A 22,868-nucleotide genomic window follows, 5' to 3' on the forward strand; every position below is an offset into this window, starting at 1 on the left:
AAGTTGTCATCTATATAGCAACGCCAAAACTTAAAATTGAGATGCGTATCCGTGAAAATGACATTTGTTTTCCCATAGGGCCATAAACAAATGGGCAAGACTGAGGCAAATTTTACCCCCATCGCCACACCAGTCTGCTGAAAATAATAATCCCCCTCAAAAAATAAAATAGTGTTCCAAGGAAAAACATAAGTTCCAAAATTAACAGTTTGAGGAGTCAACCTGTTGTCCTTTATCAATCCAATATTCGGCCGCTTGAGATCTCCGATGAGCTGTAATAGTGTATAGCGATGAAACGGCTGTCATTAATAACGCATTAACCTCCATAGTCAATTAAGAGATTTCTCTTATTTGTATAGTATCTTTTAGAAAGGCTAACCAAGGAATGTAAGAACTCATTAACGTATTTACCAATCCGCGAGGTGATGACGTTAATCCCATTAACAATACGTCTCCTGGTCTGCGGGTAAACTGGGAAAAGTCCCACATCATGGCTATTGATAGCGGTGCTCAAGCCCGGGCATCACACTTGGTTCCTATTACTTGGGTCTCCAAAATTAAATATTTGGGTTTACAAGTATCCCCAAAAGTTACAGATTTCTTAATGCTTAATTTAATATCCCTGCTCACAAAGGTTAAAATACAGTTAGAGGCATGGAAATCTTTACCTCTCTCCTTGATCGGTAGGGTAAACCTCCTTAAAATGAAGATCTTACCTGTGTTTCTATATCTTCTGCGTAACGCTCCCATCTGGGTGCCCTGCTGTCTTTCGGAGTGTAAACAGCCTGTTCAGCTCATTTTTATGGGGCTCAGGACACCCTAGAGTAGGCCTTCGCACATTACAAGAACCCTATGGACAGGGAGGATTGGCTTTACCGGATTTGTTTAAGTATTTTATTGCAGGGCAGATGGTGTTTGCTAGGCGTTGTCTAAGAAGAGATGATAGTGATGCAGCAACAGTATTAGAGGCTGCTTTTAATGGGCTCTTACGAAGGTCTTTGCCTCTTGGTGTATAGAGGGCCACAGGTAGCGGCGCCCTTGACCGGTTCCATGCGTGCCACTATTCGTGCATGGGACAGGGCAAGCGTGCTTATGCACATTGATTCAGGGGTATGGTCACTAGACACACCACTGTGGTTCAATCCCAGACTACCCCATTTTAGTGAAATTCCAGACCCAATAATATGGGCCAGAGTTGGCATTAAACAACTAAAGAACATAGTGGGGGGAGGGGGGGGGGGCGACTACTCACCCTTGACCAATTAAAAGCTAAACATGACCTCCCAAACTGGTACTTTTTGCATTACCTGCAGCTGCGTCACGCATTTGTCATGCAATTCGGCACAGGCATGATGGCACTTCGGTCTTCACCCCTGGAACAATTGCTCTGTGATGAAACCGTGCAAAAGACGCTGTCAGAAACCTATAAAGAGCTATTTGCCGAAAGACCCCCGACACTCCATAAATGTAGAGAAAAGTGGAGCTCACTTGTCCCCAATTTTCAAGGGGATGATTGGGACGATATGTGGGATCACCCATTTTGGATCCTAGTATCGGCTCGTGATCGATATATCCAATTTTAAATACTCCAGAGTATATTACACCCCAGCAAGACTAGCCAGCATTTATGGCTTGGATGATGCACCTTGCTGATGTTGTACCGCGGCAAGGGCGGATTTTGATCATGTATTCTGGCAATCGATACAAGAATTTTGGACAGAGGTTACTAAAACGTTACAGGGCCTGATCTTACTACCTGTCCCCATGACCATATCGGTCTGTTTGCTGGGCCTGGTAGAGGAGGTAGCCCCTTCCAGGGCACAAAGAACCCTGCTCTCCCTCACCTTGTTTTATGCACGCAAAGCCATCCTTTTGTGTTGGAAAAAAACAAAAAAAACCTTTCTGGAAGGGCATAGTGAACAAAGTATTACCTTTTTATATAAAACAACCTATTTAAGCAGAGGGTGTCCCCAAAAGTTTGAAAAGATATGGCAATGTTGGCTCTCCTCAGATGATACTGTATGAGCTACTGTATATTTGAAGAACTAATTGTTGTATGAAGGAAACATGCGCTAATCGAAGAGGCCTGACAGGCTTAATAGTAACTATGAATGAATGCCTGTAATACTTGGAACATTGCACAATGGGGGGGGGGGGGGGTGATTATGTTTGAGGGGATATTTTGTGTACTGTTACTGTTTAAGAAAATGTGAATAAAAATTTTCCCCAAAAAATTTGTCTCCCGGGTGGGTTATTCAAACTCTTGTGCACATTCAGTAGGTAATAAATAATGGAAATCCTGGGTGTCACTGGTACCATGAACTTTTTTTTTTCCTTTTTATCAGCTGGGTATCGAACCCTACTGTGACCGTTCGATCTTTTATTCAAATTGGTGTTGTCCTTTTAGAATCATATAGGTGTCCCTATCTGATAGGAATTTTTCATCTCCTTTTAGTAATCTTGTCTTTCAGTAACACATCCTCCCTTATCTGCAGAGTGAATAATTATAGCTTTACAACTACACAGAGATTTAATACGCTCATGAATCTTTCTGCTGTACCTTTTCTAAATTTGGCCTCATGTAATTCTTTAAAGTGGTTGTAAACCCTTACAAACCACTTTGACCTACAGGTAAGCCTAGATTAAGGCTTACCTGTAGGTCCAAGAAATATCTCCTAAACCTATACGGTTTGGGAGATATTTACCCATAGACAGCGGTGCGCAGGCGCACTAGGCAGGCCGCAAATCACAGCGATATGCTGCGAGTGTCTGCTCCCATGCGTGGGAGTGACTGCGAGACCCGGAAGTCGCTCCGGGATCCATGGCAGCGGCGAAGAGGAAGACGGAGGACCGCTTCGGGGGCTTCATTCTCAGGTAAGTTATTCATAATGAGCTAGTATGCTATGCATACTAGCTCATTATGCCTTTGCCTTACAGGGGGTGTTTTTTTTTTTTTTTTTTACCTTTTACTTCCTAACTAATTCTTTAAAAACTGAAATATTAGGTGGTGGCTTTGGCAGATGATTGAATTAAGTGGCGTTTCTAAGACTCGTATTATCCAATAAGGTTAAAAATTCCTACATTTATTTGTTTCCTTTTTTGGGGGATGCTTCCACTTCTGCTTCCCTCCTCTTAGTTTTTTCTTTGTGGTCCCTGACTTTTGCCCTTAAAAAAAATGGTCAGATTTTAGTGGGGCAATCCCTGAAGCTCCACCTCCTGCTTGAGGGTATTCCATACGTGGAGGGCCAAGCATAGTTGTAATCGCATTCCTCATCCCCATCATCTTGTTCATATAAAAGCTCACATCTATTCTGCATAGGAAAGTTGCCTTGAGGGTACCAGGGCCGATCACCCTGTCCTTGAGCTGGTCCTCTTCTTCTGCTACAATTTCCCTTGATTCCTTCATATAAGCTTGATAATTTTCCTCCTTATTAAAGGGGGTCAATTTCTCCTGAACTTCACAAATTTCTACTTGTAGCTTGACTACCTTGGTTTTCTTAGCTACCAAGAACTCAAGGAACCCAAGACCAGCATCTTTGAAATACTGGAACCATTTTTTTCAGTTCTTCTTCTTTTTTTTTTCTTATTATCAGGATAGACGTTCCAACCTAAACTTCTTTGGAATCATGTTATCCTTGATATACCTTTCTAAGAATACCACATCCCAAGATGTGTGCAATTCTGCCACTAGTACATTTTTGAGCCTCATGAAAATGCCTCTCATTCCATTGGGCTCAGGGTCAGTATTATCAGAAATTTCCTCAGGGATGATCCTACTGTTTTTATGTTATTCAAAGATATTCATTCTAGAACACCAGGGATCGCAGCAAGAAAAATGGTATTTGTGCAACAAAAATAAAATTATTAAAAATTCCTGCGCTTATCCCTCTACCACTTTTAAGCAAATGAATGCAAATATATTCACAAATAAGCTGCAACCAATAAGTCTGAACACAAGACTACAAAAGTAATTATTAGTTACTGTAAAACCAGCCTAACATGTCTTTTTGTCAGCCTGGTCAGCACTCATAAAAATTGCTAGTGACTATTCATTTTAAAATTACATTTATTTTGTATTTAATGTATCAACAAAAAATTCTGAACAATTTGGCTTTTTATTATTGCATAGACCACATATAATGGAATATATTCTCAGACATGTTCTTTGTTTAACTATAGATGATCAGTGCAGAAGCTCCAGTTCTTTTTGCCAAAGCTGCTCAGATTTTTATAACAGAGTTGACGCTGCGTGCCTGGATTCACACAGAGGATAACAAAAGGAGAACGTTGCAGGTAATGCACTAGTAAAACTGGTTTCTGGAGATTTCACAAAAAAACAAAACAAAGCTCTTTTCTTGTGTATTTAATAAACCAAAATGTTAACTAGAGCCTTTTTTTTTTTTTTTTCTCCTCTCCTGGTGTAGTGCTGATAGATGCGGAATGCTATGAGCATGCTGCATATCACAAAAGTTCTCTTTTCAACTGGTTTTCAATAATATTGGTCATTTTACCATCAGTCTTCTAGAAACACAATGTGATGTGCAGAGATTGCCATGTTTTGAACTTGTGTAAGTGAATTCTGATTTTAACAGATGCTGCATTTTAAAATAAAATTGGCAGGTGTAGGGCAATGAGACATTACCACTTATCTTCAGTTTAAAATCACTGGTTACCAAGAACAAAGAAGTGAGGAGTATTACATCACTTCCAGATTTGGCTGTCATTTCTTCAGCAGCTGGGGAAGAAAAGAATTCATTACAATGCGTGCTTCATTAGCTTAAGCGGAAGGTGGTACAGAGATCAGGGGTTTAATAGATCTCTGAGTAACTGTTATTTCACTATTTAATCAGATGCTACTGCACCCCTTTGTGATATCAATAAAGTTGTTTATGCAAAAAAATATATGTATAGTCCCCAGGCCCCACGTAGTTGCAGATAACATAAATAAGTCAGCAGGTCTGCCTACGTAGGATGATGAAGATTGTGCTGTGCATGGTGCATATCATTGCAACTGTCTGAGTGAGCACTATTTCTAGTAGCTTCATGTAGAAAGCAGCGTCTTTAAACAATGTTGGGTGTAAACGTTTGTTGCTATCTCGCATCCATGCGTAATTTTTATGGCTCAACATGGTAAGTATAATCTCTTACTCATCGCAACCTCATCTTTTATATTTTAACAGAAACTAGGTAATTTGATGTAAGATGATATGTGACATAAACAGTTGCAACAAGTACTATTATATTCTCCAAGGTCTTTTCTGGAAGAACATTTTTTTATTTTTTTTTTATTTTACAGTTTGGAAGGTTAAAGTAGAACTACAGGCATAATTGGAGTAATGGAGGAATAACCCCTGTAATTTTTTTTTTTTTTTTGCCATCTTTGTCTCATTGCGGAGATTTCCCTTCCATCCCATAGCCAAACAGGAAGCAAGAGGAAATCCCTGCAAATTATGGGAATTCTTTGGGGGTCCCTAGAACTAGTGTCCCCATTGGAAGATTTTTTTCCTCTATTACTTTTCTGGGGACAACCCAAAATGAGTTTCTTTCTTTCTTTCTTTCTTTCTTTCTTTCTTTCTTTCTTTCTTTCTTTCTTTCTTTCTTTCTTTCTTTCTTTCTTTCTTTCTTTCTTTCTTTCTTTCTTTCTTTCTTTCTTTCTTTCTTTCTTTCTTTCTTTCTTTCTTTCTTTCTTTCTTTCTTTCTTTCTTTCTTTCTTTCTTTCTTTCTTTCTTTCTTTCTTTCTTTCTTTCTTTCTTTCTTTCTTTCTTTCTTTCTTTCTTTCTTTCTTTCTTTCTTTCTTTCTTTCTTTCTTTCTTTCTTTCTTTCTTTCTTTCTTTCTTTCTTTCTTTCTTTCTTTCTTTCTTTCTTTCTTTCTTTCTTTCTTTCTTTCTTTCTTTCTTTCTTTCTTTCTTTCTTTCTCTCTTGACAATAGGTAAATAGGACACACAGAATCTCCTTAACGGTGGCACAGACCGCAGTTTAAAACTGACAAGCATTCGAATATCTCTGCACTCTGTGAAAATTTTTACCTTTAGTTATACTTTAACCTAACCTTCAAATCCTAAACCCCAGTTTACACTGAATGCATGAGTGAAGTAGCACGATTTCAAAGCCACAGGTTAGTGCTATTTCAGGTACGGCTCACCTGACATCTGTGCGACTTTATGCACAGATGTCTATGCAAGTCGCACCTTTAAAGTGGAGGGCCACCCTAAAAAAAAAGCATTAATATTTTTTTTTTTTTTTTACCTTACCAGAAATCCCTGTTGCTAGGCAGTCTTCCTACTCCGTGGTGATCTTCGGTCTTCTATTCGCCTTGCGTTGTCTTCTGGGTAATGGGGCGCGCTGTGTTCTGTTCTAGGAACTGTGTGTTTCCTAACACCGCACGTCCCATTCACAAATTGCTGCGCGACTCACACATGCGCAGTAGGAAACGGACAGTGAAGCCACAAGGCTCCTGCCTGTTTCCCTTAGTGAGGAAGGCAGCGCTGGAACCCAAGAGCCGAGGGATGGGTTGGTCTCCCAAAAAGTGCGGCACCGCAAAGACTGAGTCACGCTGATTTGCACAGTTCTAGTGCCGACAATAGGGAGCGACTTGTCATGTGATTTGGAACTGTCGAATCCTATGACAAGTAGCACCGGTGTATGGCTATAGAAGCACTCTTAACCTTTTTCCTTTTTTTTTTTTTTTTTTTTTTTTTTTACTGTTGGTGTCTCATTGAAGAGCCTCAGCCTAGTCTTCGGAGACAGAGCAGGTAGTAAGAAGAAATCTTCCTACAGTGAATGGAAATCCCCTCTAGCAGGCATATGACCAGAGGACAAATGAACACTTCTACCAATATAGAAAAATACAAAGACTTGGCTAACATGACACTTTTCTTATATATTGATTTTTTGCCACAGCTATTGCACATCCTATGCAGCCTATTTGCACAAAATGGAACACTGTAAAAAAACACACAAGAATAGCATGTGTTTAGGTGTCATATTTATTATATTTTAACCCCTTGGCTGACATTCATCATCAATCTATTATATATGATATGCATTTTTTTTTTTTCAGAGGAATGATATAGCCATGGCAATCACTAAGTTTGACCAGTTTGATTTCCTCATTGACATTGTTCCTCGTGATGAGTTAAAGCCTCCAAAACGCCAGGTGAGTATCTCATAAGGTAGTAATGGGGAAGTTGCGTCATTGCAATATTTTTAACTGTTGTGCGAAGTTAGACTGCAGAATGAGCGCTTATATCATCTGCCAGATGTAAGTTCAGAAGCAGCTTTATTTGATGCACCCATTTGTTAATGCAAATAACCAAATGGCAAATGTGGTGACTACATCTCAAAACCTAGAGCATGCGTGTGGGTTTGTTTTAAATTTGAATGACTCCCTTTTAAGAATATTTAGCCATAGCCTTGCTACACGCTTGAGAGGTTTCTTGAAGGTACTGGACGATTCTTATACGATACTGAATAGGTGGTTATCTACATGTTCAAACCTGCAACACTCTATCCCTTATTTTAGCCAGTTTTCTAATTTCATTCTATTTCTTAGATTTCCTGTTGCGTTACTAAAATTTGCTGATTTCATTAGTGAAAGTTCACCTTTTACATAAGTCAATGGGTGGTTTGTTCTCTAGATCTTTTATAATGCATAACCAATGAAGCTGTTATCTGATGCCATATGCAGTATTTTAGTTTGTACTCCTGAAAGTGTAGCTTTGTGTTTCTTGGTAAACCTATCTTCCGATACCACATTATCAGCCAAAGAAGTGAAAGAGAATGTTTCTAGAAGTGCTACTTAACCAATCCTGAGTAGAGCATGTACAATGGTCCTCGTTAAGACATGTGCCTAAATGACTAGTCTGCTTTTCTGTGTACAGTGATATATACTGTGTGTGTTCGTTCATTGTTTTTTCTTTTTTTTTTATGGACATTGGTATTTGAAGAAAACCTAATCCGCAGGCAGTTTCAGCTGCTGTAAACATCCTTGACTGGAAGCTGTGAGACTGAAAGGAGCTTTCAGTCGGATGTTTACAGCTGTTGGCTGCTACATTCTTCTTTGACAATCTTCATTGGAGATGGCATACTGTTCACTTATTAGATGTATTATTGCCTGACATTTAACAATGGAATTTGTGGGAACCACACCTTGATTTCAACTAAATTTGTGGCTTGTGACAGCATGTTAATGAACTTTAGGCTGTTGTGGTGTTTGGTTTTTTTTTTTTTTCCTTAGTCTTACGTGGGAGCTAAAATCTCTAAACCAGTACCTTGATATGCCAAAGTTTTGCATCGAATCCACAAGATCTGTTATCACCTCCTGAGACTAGAGGAATACTTGGCATCAATAGGGATACAAGATGCTTATTCCCATTTACCTGCTTCATCTGCATGTCCTACACTTTTCAGTAGGAGAGAAATGCTTCCAATTTGCCACACTGCCTATCTTATACACCCAGAATATTCAGTTACTTGTGCCCCTTCCTGCCCTCTGTAGAACTCAGGGCATTCAGATAATGGGGTATGTAGACCACCTTCTTCTGAAGGACTCCGCTCCCCTTTAATGGTCTGCAAACATCCAAAGGACTATTCGGATGCTTTCATGCTTTTATTTGGGTAATCAATTTTCATGAGTCTGCTTTTTGGCTTTCCCTTCACCTAGAATATTTAAGCCTCATTCTGGACACAGCTTGGACAAAGTTCTTCACTGCAGAAAACAAAATCCTTTCTAAGACCAAATGCTTGGATCTGAGAATCTCACAAAGGGGTGCCTTCTTTCCTAAGAGTTATGGGTGTCGTGGTAGCCTTATTTGAGATCATCCCCTTCTCTCAATTCCATTCACGATCTCTCCCAACTTTGCATCTGTCCTCGAACAAACGCTCTAATTCATGACTACTCTCTATATACCTCTTGAGCCAAGCGAGGACCTCCCTAGCTTGATTCCCCAATCCAACCTTGACAACAGGGCAAGTAGTTTCTATCACAACCATAGTGGGTGACAACAGCTGATAGCCTCATAGGCTTGGGGAGGAGTATTTATATCCCTTACAGTTCAGGAAATATGAACACCCAGGGAAGCCAAGCGCCCCATCCTGGAGTTTAGAACAACTAAACTAGCTTTGAGTCACGGGACCCCCTTCATCAAGGTCACCTGATCAGGTTCAATCGGACAACACGACGGCTGTGGCCTGCATCAACCAGGGGGGGTATCGGGTGTCAGGCAGCTTTAACAGAAGTAAATCTTGTCATCTCTTGGGCAGAGAAACACTGTCCGGCCTTCTCTCTGCCATTCACATCCCAGCTGTTGCTGCCTAGTCTGAGGTGAATAGGTACGTTAGAGAATTTGGAGGGGGCAAACAAATGCCCTAAGAAAGCACCACGGTATACCATATATAATGTAATTGGCTTTATTATTTCAATAGCATGTTAAAAAAAACACAAAATTTAGAACAGTGACATTGTCAAATTATTTCCCAACATATCCTATAGTAAAAAACGCACATACAATATTGACAACGCTGTCACAATATGGTGCCAGAACTATGGGACCCCCCCACACGCACATGCGCGCGCACATGCACAGGCAAACCCAGTCACTTTAGAAATGAATGATGCTATCAGTATTGAATTGGATCCAGGGATATCAAATTCAATAATTGGATAGTATCAAAACTAGATTTACCGGTTTATTAGTTGCTGAATGTCCTTTTGGGACTGATATTGAAACTGGTGTCCATAAGTTGGTAGAAATGCTGGTGAGATAATTTAATATCACTGAGCACAGTAGTGATGGACTAATAAAGTACTGTCATTCAGAGAAGCATCCTGGATTTATATATAAGCTGGTTGAAATTAACGAATTGCTTAACCACAATTATTCAGGCAATCGGACTTCAGTTGTCTTGAGACCTCATAAGTGCACCTGACAGTGCACGATAACTATAGGTACACTCTATGTTCATTTCATACATGAGGGGGAACAGATGGGGAGAGACAGTAAGTTGGGAATACAGCCCAGAGGCTTTCACGGCTCTGTAGTGATGGCGCTCTGTAGTGATGGCTGAAACCGCCGTGATTCTATCCAGTCCGTGCTTCCCCAGTGATAGAAATACTGCTACGTTAATTAGGCTTGAAGAGTCAGTTTCCGATCAGTTGTCCAGGAGATTAACGACGGTGGTTCAGAGGTTAATACAGAGCAGACTTATCCGAATAGACCAAGGGAAGATGGCGGTGTGGAGAAACCACGCACATTACCTCGGACACATGGTAGAGTGTGAGGCTAGTCTGGCGCAAACCTCTGTCATACGACTAGCCTCGAGCTCTACCGTGTGTGTGTGTGTGTGTGTGGGTGGTTTCTCTGCAATGCTATCTTCCCTTGGTCTATTTGGATAAGTCTGCTCGGTATTGACTTCTGAGCCACTGTCATTAATCTCCCAAACAGCTGATCGGAAACCTTTGTGCATAGCAGACATACAGCAGACTGCACTGCACCGAATGGACACTCTTCAAGCCTAACTAATGTGGCAGTATTTCTACTCACTGGGGGAAGTACAAACTGGATAGAATCACAGCGTTTTCAGCTGTCACTATGAAGAGGTGAGAGTCTCTGGGCTGTATTACCATATAACTGACTCTCTCCCTATCCGTTCCCCCTCATGTATGAAATTATCATTGAGTGTACCTATATATATCGTGCACTTATGAGGTCTCAAGACAACTGAAGTCTGATTGCCTGAATAATTGTAGTTAGGCAATTTATTAATTTCAACCTGATCAGCTTATATATAAATCTGGGATGCTTCTCTGAATGACAGCACTTGATTAGTCCATCACTACTGTGCTCGGTGATATCATTATTACTTATCTTACCAAGATTTCTACTAACTTATGGACACCATTTTCAATATTGGTCCCAAATGGACATTCAGCAACTAATAACCTGGCAAATCTAGTTTTGATAGTATCCAATTTTTTAATACGATATCCCTTGGTCTAACGCAATACTGATAGCAGCATCCTTTATTTCCAATGTGATTGGGTATGCGTGGGGCTCATAGTTCTGGTGCCATATTGTGACAGCACTGTCAATAATGTATGTGTTTTTTACTATAGGGTATGTTGGGAAATTCACATCAATGTCACTGCTCTACATTCAGTGTTTAGCATTTGGAGGTATCCTGTCTAACTACACGAATCCGTAAATCACCCACCTATATTGGTTGAGTTCCCTCATCGCTAAGTTAACTGGATTCATGTTTGCTTTTGTTTTCATTAATTGGTACGTTATCCCAACATCTTCAATATGTCAAATGGGGAAGCTCCAGTTGTTGACATCCTGGCCTCCAGGTTCAACAGCGAGTTACCCCTGTTTGTGGCCAGGACTAAAGATCCTCAAACACTGGTATCAGATACTCTGATTCCCTGCTTTCAGTTCCAATTCATATATGCCTTGACTGCTCCTCCAAAATGGAGCAAGAGGAAAAACACTGCTGACTTTTAATAAACAGACACTTGCCTGTCCATCGATGCGGGCGCCCAGAGCCTCACTCCTCTCCCCCCTCCACTCCCCTGTTAGCAACTGTGGCACCCGGCCGTGACAGCTTATGGCTGCGCTGCCAGGCGCACACTGTACATGCACAAGTTGCACTACGCTCTATTGACCAGGCAAACTTCTGGCATCTTTGACATGTCCCGGAAGATTGTTGGCAGGGAGGGGCTGCCTAGGGCGAGAGGAGGGTATAGAGGGGCAGGAAGTCCCTCTAAAAAGAAGGTACACACTCTTCCCAGCAGAAGTTCAACTTTTGGGTGGAACTCGGCTTTAAGTACTCTTAAGGGTGAGGTTTCAGCCTTGTCGATTTTATGTTGCAAAAACCTCTGGCTTCATTTTCCAATTTAAAAACTATTTAAGGTGTTAATTGGATAAGGCCACCTTTTACATCCGCGCCTCCTTCGGGATGTTAATCTGGTGTTCTATGCCCTACAGAAACTACAATTTGAGCCCACCAGGGATTTTTTTTATGCTCTTTTTAATGCAACGTTTCCTCCTTAATGGCTAACATGTTGGACGTGTCTCTGAACTAGCGGCTGTCTTGTAAAGAGACTTTTTTTTTTTTTTTTTTTTTTTTTTTTTGTTCCTTGACAAAGTAGTTTTGCACCCTAGTTCTTCCCGCTTTGCGCCCTGCTCCTAAACACCCCAAGAGATTGTTCTGCTCATTTTCAGAGCGATCAGTTCATTAAAAACTGCAGATTATATCAAAGATGGACTCTCTGTCCTGGCCTTGCAACATCCTGCTTTTGAAATCCAGTATTGTCAGATGGATAAGCCCATCTTGCAAACGTGGCAGCATTGCAAGGCTGCCACCTGGTCTTCAGTTCATACCTTCTCCAAGCTCTACCTCTACCGGGTGAATGTCCAAGATTCTGCTGTTGTAGCTTTAGGCTGAAAAGCTTTTTTTAGCGGCAGTCTAAATTGGTTCTGTTTACCCTTGTTGTTGGGCTTGTTGGCATAGTTGTCTTTGTCGGGTTGTTGCCTATCCTTATTCATTGCTTGGGGACGATGCCTGTGAATTCCATATCTTGAAGTATTGCACAGGATACAGCCCTCCTTCCTCTTATAGAGAAAACCAAGGTCATGGGGTAGAGGGTCATAGTGGTACCCTTAGGAGTAGAAGTGTCCAGTCACCTGAAGGTAGCAACTTTTTAACCCAAGGTCTAACATTATGTGCATGGGGCTGAGGAACCACCTTCAAAGGTCCATGATTATAGTGTATGTAAACATCCTACACTCTCAGCTGTGAATATATGGTGGCTGGGAGAAGGGTGTTTACGCCCACTGTCATGGAATAACCCACTAGCTTTTTTGAAATTTTCAAATATCTGTTACCTTTTACAATTTTTTGTTGTGTCTAGAGCCTTGAGGTTTCAGCCCCCATATTTAGGAGCCTTGTGTTGCAGGTCTTTCATTAATGAATTCTGCAGAAGTGTTAGGCTCCATTCACACTATGGTGTTCCAAATTGCTGCAATGTCAAATCACCTGACACCCTTGCAATCTCTATTTTCAATGGCATGATATTGTCGCCCAACTAATTGCAGTAAAATCGCACAACACCTGTCTCCCGAAACTTCTTTTGGGTGACAGGCGTCCCGCGATTGTTTGTGCAATTTTATGGCGATTCGTTGGGCAGCAGTCGTGGCAAAATTGCACCACAAATTCAACGGGGCATCCTGTGATTTGCGGCGGTTAGGAATTGTGGCAATCTCAAATGCCATCGTGTGAACAGAGCCTTAGTGAAAACTGAAAGCTATGATCATCTTGTCTTCTCAAAATGAACAAAATGTTTTTCTTAATGCAGAATATCAGTTTGGGAGGTGTAATTTAATACAGTGGTAATTTTTTATATAGATTTAAGGCTCCATTGACACTTGTTCGATTTGTCATGTTACTTTAGACATCAGTTGCATGACAAATTCTTTTCAGTGGCTATTCAAATTGGTGTGACTTTGAAAAGGTGTCTACACTACTTTAGTGTGACTTGGGTCCATTGAGTGTAAAATTGAATCAATGTTGCGCACTGGAAATGGTGTGACTTTGGAGGCACGCTAATGCAAATGGGGCCTTATTCGCAATAGATGCATGGAAAACTACATGCACATTCTCAACAGAACAATTCAACGTACATATTTCTAAATGTTTGTTGACTCGGCATGTCAGAGATGATTCTGCATTATCCCCCTCACCCAAAGTAAAATTGCTATTTCCGTTGCTGGGAATAGAGTATCTTTTGCAAAAGAAAAAAAAACTGAATTAATTGCTTCACTCTCCTTTTTAATTTCAAACAGTAGTTTGTACAATGTTGTACAAACTACATTGTACAATGTTAAGTTTGCCTGCTGTTGCTGAAGCATATTTTTTCATGCAAGTTGTGTCTAAAAGCATTTAACAAATATCTCTTGATTAGTTACTTAGTGTCTGACTGGGGGAAAGCAGTCAATTTGTTATAGAAGCATTACTTCAGTGTCTATATATACAATTCCATGTAAGTGTGAATATCTACAGTATGGTGGCAGAACAGTACAGATGGGATGACCAGCACATGCAGAGTGTATTAAGAATTCAGAAAGATGTCTGTCCAGGGAAGTGGGTATTCCAGTGTCTCTGGGCGATATGCCAGTCTCCACCCAATACAAAATTATGAGATGGGTTGTTTCTTGGGAGAGTGCATGTGATCATCAAAGGTCCATTGGCACTGTCCAGACAGAGGGTCAGGGGTCCTGCATTGTCATTGGACAATCATGGGAAAAGGAAAACTCCTCCTGCAAGCTTTAACCAGACACTCATAGAAGTCACAAGACTGCTATATACGGCTAATGAGAAAAGGTATTTGGCCTTTTTTATAGTTACTAAAATAATTGCATTTCCATGCTCTGTGTATCTGGGGAGACCAGCTGTAGTGAATGCATGGTCCTAGGTTTAGTAACATTTTTAAGTGGACACATAATTAAATGCTATATAACATTCAGAAATATCAAAAATACCACTGCCGGGTTTTTTATTTTATTTATTTATTTATTTTATTATTAAATGCTGATGCTAAATTACTGCCTTTCATTTACCAATTTCCCCATTGCATCTTCATTTAGGAAGAAGTCCGGCAGGCAGTCACACCAGCAGAACCCGTCCAGTACTACTTTACCTTGGCCCAGCAACCGGCAGCTGTGCAGGTACAAGGACAAACTGGTCAACAGAATTCATCCTCTACAACTACCCTGCAGCCTGGGCAGATTATAATTGCTCAGCCTCAACAAGGACAGGTCAGCCAATGATAAACACAAATGGCTCCTAAAGCAGCTATTTTAACCTTGGCTTACAAGACCATATTCTTCAGTTTCTAATTGTGCTATTTGCTCATGCTGTTTGCTCTTGTTCACTTGAAAATAATCTCCAAACTTTCTGCTAGCTGTGTATTTAACTTTCAGATTGATTAAGCAAAAAGCGGCTCAACTTTTCAAATCCCAGAATACCTTTGGTTAAAATGTGTATATTAAGTGGACTAGAAACATTCTGACTCCTAATTTTTTTTTTTTGTTTTTGAACTTTTTGTCTGTGTACGAAATAGATGTGAGCGAAAATGCTCAAAGACCAATGTTAATCCCTTTGCGCCGATCGTTCAAATATATGCGGCCTCGGTTTTAGGGGTTTATACCAGGATGATGCCCGCAGCTGCAGGAATCTTGTAATTTCTTCAGGAGTGGAACCCCATGAATGGTCTCCCTCAATCCTGATTAATCCTGGGCTTTTCCAGAGCTCATGGACCTGGAGAATGTAGAATAATGTAAATATAAATATATAGGTCTATAGTTGCAGGTACTATTACCCCTGGTCTGGTTTCTTGGTAATTTTTATGATTGCCACTTTAGTAGAAATTAACTTTTTACAGCATGTCCCAGCATGTGTGGTAGTGATCAGGAACAGTGACGGGTGACAGTGTGTGTGTTCCGGTGTTGTGTGTGTTTTTTTTTTTTTTTTTTTTTTATATATACATACTGCCACCAGAGCAGTACAGTGACACTTTACTGAGATCAGGATTTTTTTGTTTTTAACTGATTGCTTATACAATGGCCATTACTGTAATAATCATTTTTGCACTGTATTGGGATAGCTGGGATTGGCCACCACTATCGCATGGTACGGGTCTGCTGTGATTGACACTGAACCATGTGATCACTGTGACTGATCAGAGTTCACACTAGTAAGCAAATGGCTATGAATGACAGCCATTGTTTACAACTGACAGAATGCGATCATATGCTACCAGGGCTGTGCACAGCTGTCTGGTACAACGATCTTTGTTCCACAGTGTCCGGTAGACACAGCAGTGACGGATCATGCCAATATGCGACCCATGGGGTGCGGGCAAGTAGGAAGACATGATGAAGTGAAGACCCGCCCATGCTGTACTATAATGGGTTGGGTTGGATTGGACAGCATACCACACTGCAGTGCGGGCAATTGTCTATTGGTAGGTGGTGGCTCCACTGTTTCATAGAGCAGGATTCTTCAAACTGCAGGGCGCTACAAGTTTTTATCCATCCTCGCCCAATGAATGAGGTGGACTCAATTAGGGATCTGAACTGAAGGGGGCACGCTAAGCAGCTCACGTTTTTTTTTTTTATTTGGAATTTCTTTGCTTTCTTTTATGGAGGCTTTTTTTCTGTTAATCATTTACTGATTACAAAAAAGCTTGTTTTGTTCGTTTAGAAAAGTTTTTTTTTTGGCCATGAATATTTGTAAAATACAGTGGTACCTTGAATTATGGGCATAATTAGTTCCAGAAGAATGCTTGTAATCCAAAGCACCTGTATATCAAAGCAAGTTTCCCCTTCAGAAATCATGGAAATGTATCTGTTCCACAGCCACTCCTATTGTATGCAGTACTGCATGTGGCCAAAGGTGTGGGGGCCGCTGGAGACACTCGAGAACCAAGTGTTTCTGAGTGTCTCCAGTGCCCCCACAACTCTGGCCAAATGCGGTACTGCACACCCCATTGGCTTGAATCCTGCTCCTTTTGGGAAGACTACGCTTGCAAAAAGAGTAAGTATTTTTTTTTTTAAATAATAGCTCATATTGCTAAACGCTCGTAATCTGCGTTTTTACTGTATCTGATGTGGCCCTCATACTGACGTTTGGTAGCACCTGTATAGAACAAAATGTTTTTTTCCCATGCTAATTTCGCGTTTCAATTGTATTGAACTGCATTTGAACGATTTAAATTATCAAGTTGAAGTCACTGATTTTCAAATTTTGTATTTCTTGTACAGAGTACACCAGTAACAATGCAAGTTGGAGAAGGACAGCAGGTCCAGATTCTCCAGGCCCAACCACAAGGGCAGTCACAGCAGGGACAGAGTGCAACAGGACAGACTATGCAAGTTATGCAGCAAATAATCACCAACACAGGAGAGATCCAGCAGATTCCAGTACGTACCATGTTCGGCAGCTGCCTAGAGCCAGATTAAATATACCCATAGACCTGGAAGAATAATAGGAGAACATGACCTCCACACAGTCTGCCTGAAGCATATCATTTGCATAAACATTCATGTTTAATTTCAGTGCAATTATATATGTTTATGCCCATCTTTTTCACACCGGAATTTATCCCTGAGGAATATCTGTAGTCACCCCAGAAAATCGTCCAATTAGAGATTGAGCTGTGTTCAGCAGCAACTGAACAACTTTTTGTATGTGTGTACACAGCAATTCTGTGTTCAAGAGAAAACCAGCATTGTCAGTGCTTGCAACCAATGGCTGAGATTGATGATCCGTGTATTCTGGTGGGGGGAAAGACCTTCCACCCAATACTTAAAACTGTGTTGTGCGGTATGACGCACCAAATCCTTGTGTGTAAGGCTAGCCATGGGGCTGAACGAGAGCAAGCTGTATCTTGCTACAGCCACTGCTTTCAGAATACCTAAACAGTGACTGCATCTGATTGACTGTTCAGCCTAGGTTTTTCCACCTGGCTGCTTTGATTTTCATATCCAAGTTTGAACTGGGTGGTGTTAACTAGGTCAACCAACATCCATGCTGCAGCATTGGTCTGATGCTGCAGTAGTCCCCTGCCGACTAAGCCTGAGAACTGAGTGAACACTTGTCACTCTGCTCTTGGTTTCTTGGAGCAGAGAGCAGTGCTGGTCAGTCACTGTTCTGTTCTGCCCTTCCAGTGGTCACTAGAGTGCCAGGCTGGAGACAGCAAGTGCAGCTGGCTTCGGCTCTCATCCACATGTGGAGAGACGGGGCCAACTGTCAGTCAAGCAGCTGGGTGGATCCTGACTATAGGGTTTGGATCTTTCCAGAACTTGAAGTGGCTCTGTGCCAACAGCTGACGGTGGCTGTTTGAGTCACAGTAGAGGAAAAGTTCACTCATATGACCCACAATAGAAATATGGCCAAAAAGCTTTGGCCATACTACTTCTTCTTTTTTTTTTTTTTTTTTTTTTTTTTTTTTCTTTTAACATCATTGAAAGTGTGTATCTGTTTTAAAAGTGCCAAAAAAAAGCAGTTTATCCAGTTAGAAATCTTGTGAGCAGATAACTTCCTGTACTCTGCCTTTTAAACTCTTTATCAGTTAGCATTGTTCCCTGGTATCTCTGTGGAGCCCAAAAAACAGGTCCTTTTAGAGATGTTATGTAGTCTTAACCATGTTCTTTAATACAGAGTACTGAGCAGCAACGTCACCCTAGGACAGAAATTGTTATTGGCAGGATTACCAGGTTAAAATAAAGAGTGTGAAAAAGAAAAATCTGAGTGCATTCAGTATAGGTAGTTTGTGTGCTGTCCACTTAGCAATTCAGTTGCTAGAATATGGTGTAAAATGTATGTTTGTTTATGTTCTCCCCGATTTCACATCCCCCCCCCCTTTTTTTTTTTTTTTTTTTTTTTATTGTTTTATTTGAGTTTTTTTTTTTTTTCTAGGTCCAGCTTAACACAGGACAGCTGCAGTACATACGTCTTGCACAGCCTGTATCTGGGACACAGGTGGTGCAGGGGCAGCTCCAGACCTTAGCAGCCAATGCTCAGCAGGTAATGTATTTCATGTTCACTGTAGTAATATTTTTTTTTAATCTTCACACGCAGTCCTGGTGGTGTTGATGGCTAAATTAAATTGCATCATTGCTAATTATATCGCCAAATTATTTCTATGTAACTTCAGGGGCAAACACTGATTCTGTCAGAGAGAATATATCCCAAATTCACTTTGGCTGTCCTAGACCTAAATAGCCAAAGCATTAGACATATGTGGAATCCGCAGTGAATTTACACTACATCTAGTGTGAACCAATGCTTAATCACAGAAAATTTGTGTCTTAGAATATCTGTGGCTGGTTTACCATTTGCATGCACAAAAAAAAGGTTCATCAGGTGCACAATACTAACGCATCAGCTAAGCTGAGAGGGGAAGGGGGTGAGCACACTGATGTAAAGGGTGGGGGGGGGGTGCTAGTTGTGCTGTTAAGGAGGGCTGCTATGTGATGGGGGATGAGATGTGATGGGGGAACTATAATATAAAGGGGGCTTTGATGTGAAGGAGGGGTTGTGAAGTTAAGAGGGAAGCAAAATAAAGGGCGGGTTGTGATGTAAGGCGGGTGGCTGTGTTGTAAATAGGAGGGGGGGGGGGGGTTGAGATTAGGGCCTCTAATGGTAGAAAATGTTACTGTCTCCGCAAATTTTAATTTAATACCCCTGCTTTAAAGCGGAGGTTCACACAAAAATTTGAACCTCTGCTTTTCGGAATCCTCACCCCCCTCTGGTGTCACATTTGGCACCTTTCGGGGGTGCAGATACCTGTCTAAGACAGGTATTTGCACCCACTTCTGGGCATAGACTCCCACAGGAGTCTACACCTTTTCCCGCCTCCCCCCGCTGTCTGCTGGGGGACACACGGGTCCCAGAGACAGCAGAGACCATTCGGATTGTGCAGTGCAGCTTGCGCATGTGCAATAGGGAACCGGGAAGTTAAGCCCCAAAGGCTTCAGTTCCTGATTTCCTTACCAAAGATGGCGGTGGCAGCCTCATCCGAGGGACGTTTCGGCCTCGGGTGCCGACGTCACTGGACCCTGGGAACAGGTGAATGTCCTTATTTTAAAAGTCAGCAGCTGCAGTATTTGGAGCTGCTGACTTTAAAAAAAAAAAAAAAATCATTTTCTTTATCGTACATCATAGGACACAGAGCCTCAAGTATTTACTTAGTGGGTTATGGACCTACCTTCAGGTGTTGACATTGGTATAACCAATACAGGAAGTTGACTCCCCTATATAACCCCTCCTCCTTCCAGGAGCACTCAGTTTTTTTGCCAGTGTCTAAGATGGTGGTCACGAGTGAAGATGTGCTCTGTGGAGCTCCAGGAGGGATCCATGCTGGATTTAAAAAAAAAAACTCCACAACCGATCCATCCTCGCCACTGAAGCCATAGGATGGTACCTGGACCTCGATTCAAGAACGAGGTTTTGCCTGTAAAGCTTCTCATTGAGAGCTGGACCCAAAGAACCAGGACTCTTTTTGGTCTTGCTACATTACCTAAAGTTGTCCTGAGGGGTGCTATACAAGGCCCAAAGTAGTGGAACCCCTATTAAAAGGGCCCCAGTCTTTGAAGGTTTAAACTACCCTGCCCGCCGTGATGGGTGAAAGTTGGATCTGTCTGTTAAATCAGCAGTATCCTGCAGCGAGGACAAGGTAAGGCAAGAAGCTTTGCTTTTTGCTTCAATATACCTTATATGCCTTAAAAATGTCTCCTATAGGGAGGAACTTGCACTACCTATGTATGTGTCTTAGTGCAGCTCTGTCTTGGAACATGTGTGGTCCCAGCGGCAGAGGGGGTCCTTAAATCTTGTGGGATTTGGTACAGATACAGCAGTTGATAATACAGAGATGTGTATACACTTCTATATGGGCGGTTGTTGACGCAGCTTCTTTAGCTGCATGGTTTAATTACAACCCAGCACTTCCACCTAGTAATATTGGGAAACGCCCTATGCTTCTGTGGTTTTAAAGACTATAAATCTGCTGACATAACCCCCCTCTTCCCCTCCCCCCTTGTAGAGGTGTATAGTACGTCCACAAGTTACAAATACTCACCTTACTTTGTGTTGGCCAATCTGGGTCCCTAGCAGGGCCTGAGGACGCAGAGGCATGTCTGCAAGGTCACGTGGCGCTGTGTATTGGATGTAACATCCACACACACAGCACTCGCCGCATAGCTGAGGGGGAAGCGCTGAGGATGCCAATCAGGTTCCACCTGAGGCTTTATATCACGAACACTCATTTCAGAAAGATTTTTTTAACTGAAGAGGCAGTCTGTCACACTAAGACACCAGAGCGCAAAGCATGTAAGGGTGTAAACAGGCATTTCCAGACAGGAAAAACTATTGTTACTTAGCTGCAAAAGAACTGTTATTTTGGTGACATTGTCTTTGTTAGAATTGTTGTCAAGCAAATATTTTGTGTGCACCTCTGCTTTGTGCTTTGCACTGTCTTCCAGACCTACCGTAAAGGTACCTAAGGTGTCACCCCTTCTAACTTTGGCAGAAGAGAATGTCCCATGCCTATCGGCAGTTTTCATTCTGGGAGTAGAGAATTGGCAGGCTGACTAAGTCGCCGGCAGTTATTCCCGGGGGACTGGTCTCTTCACCCCGAAGTGTTTTGGGCTGTGCCAAAGATGATTCCAGACGTAGACCTTCTAGCGTTCAGATTTAACATGAAGCTAGTCAACTTTGTGTCCAGGACAACGGACCCACTCACATACGGAACAGATGCGTTGGTGACACCGTGGGATCAGTTTTTACTGATCTATGCATTTTTCCCCCGATTCAGTTGCTACCTCGAGTTATTTGCAAGATCAAGCTGGAAAGAAAGTCTGTAATACTGGTAGCTCCAGCATGGCCCAGAAGGTCATGGTACGCAGAAATCGTAAAGATGGGAGTGGCGGTTCCAGGGCTCTTCCCACTAAGGCCAGACCTGCTATCTCAGGGGCCAATATTCCATCCTACTTTACAAATGCTAAATTGAATGGCTTGGCTATTGAGACTCACATTCTGAATAAACGTGGGCTTTCCAGGTCAGTTATCTCTACTTTGATTAATGCTAGGAAGCCAGCTTCTGGAGCTATATATTATAGTCTGGAAAGCTTATATTTCCTAGTGTGAATCCAAGGGTTGGTACCCTCGGAGATATATCATAGGCAGAATTCTTGCCTTTCTACAATTAAGCGTAGAGATGAAGTTGGCCCTGAGTACTATTAAGGGCCAAGTCTCAGCCTTATAAATTTTTATTTTAAAGACTGCTTGCTATGCATTCTTTAGTCCAGGGTTTCATGCAAGGAGTGCTGCGGATTAATCCGCTAGTTAAATCACCCTTAAGCCCTTGGAACTTAAATTTTAGTTTTGTCAGTGTTGCAAAAACAGCCATTCAAACCGTTGCAGCATGTTCCCTTAGTCCTTCTGACTAGGAAGCTGATATTTTCGGTTGCTATATCCTCAGCAAGGAGACTTTCAGAATTGGCTGCTTTTTCGTGTAAGGGGCCATATTTGATTATTCATGAGGACAGAGTGGTGTTACGCGCTCATCCAGACTTTTTGCCAAAAGTGGTTTCAGGCTTTCATCTGAATGAAAATATTGTCCTGCCATGGTTTTTCCTAAGACCTTGTTCCAGGGAAGAAAAGTCACTACCTTGTCTTGATGTAGTGAGAGCACTGAAAATCTATTTAAACAAAACTGCTCAAATTCGTAAGACTGATGTCTTATTTCTTCTGCCAGAGGGTCCTAAAAAAGGACAGGCAGCATCGAAATCCACTGTTAAGTGGATTCGGCAAGTTATAATTCAAACTTATGATTTAAAGGGAAAGATTCTCCCTTTTTCAAGTTAAGGCACATTCTACCAGAGCGGTTGGTGCTTCTTGGGCAGTGCGTCGCCAGGCCTCCATGTCTCAGATCTGCAAGGTCTCGACTTGGTCTTCAGTACATACATTTGAAAAATTTTATCAAGTGAATGTAAGATGGAATGAGGATATCGCCTTCGGGCGCAGTGTGCTGCAGGCAGCCGTATAAGTCCTCAAGTCTGGGGGTTACCATACGGGTTGTGTCTCCCTCCCCTCAAGTAGCATTGCTATGGGACATCGCACTATGTAAATACTTGAGGCTTTGTGTCCTATGATGTACGATAAAGAAAATAGGATTTTTAAAATGGCTTACCTGTAAAATCCTTTTCTTGGAGTACATCATAGGACACAGAGCTCCTACCCCTCTGTTTTATGGGGTGAGAGTATATTGTTTTGCTACAACAACTGAGTTCTCCTGGAAGGAGGAGTTA

The 22,868-nt window shown here is 41.6% G+C and overlaps 1 protein-coding gene across 9 annotated transcripts in view; it reads left to right on the forward strand.

The window, feature by feature from the left end:
- NFYC (nuclear transcription factor Y subunit gamma) overlaps positions 1 to 22,868 on the forward strand; it is a 91,793-nt gene that overhangs the window by 67,589 nt on the left and 1,336 nt on the right. For 8 of the 9 annotated variants that reach the window (XM_077481930.1, XM_077481937.1, XM_077481934.1 and 5 more), the window contains 5 exons: positions 4,180 to 4,293; positions 7,061 to 7,156; positions 14,643 to 14,813; positions 16,821 to 16,979; positions 18,478 to 18,585. In XM_077481930.1, the coding sequence (XP_077338056.1) occupies positions 4,180 to 4,293; positions 7,061 to 7,156; positions 14,643 to 14,813; positions 16,821 to 16,979; positions 18,478 to 18,585 (648 nt within the window). The remainder of the gene's footprint in view (positions 1 to 4,179; positions 4,294 to 7,060; positions 7,157 to 14,642; positions 14,814 to 16,820; positions 16,980 to 18,477; positions 18,586 to 22,868) is intronic. The other variant, XM_077481939.1, reaches the window with a different exon arrangement.

Source organism: Lithobates pipiens, unplaced genomic scaffold (genome assembly GCF_037356315.1).
Source record: "Lithobates pipiens isolate NorthernLeopardFrog02 unplaced genomic scaffold, aLitPip1_a1.2 Scaffold_16, whole genome shotgun sequence".
In the NCBI taxonomy this organism is placed as follows: Eukaryota; Metazoa; Chordata; class Amphibia; order Anura; family Ranidae; genus Lithobates; species Lithobates pipiens.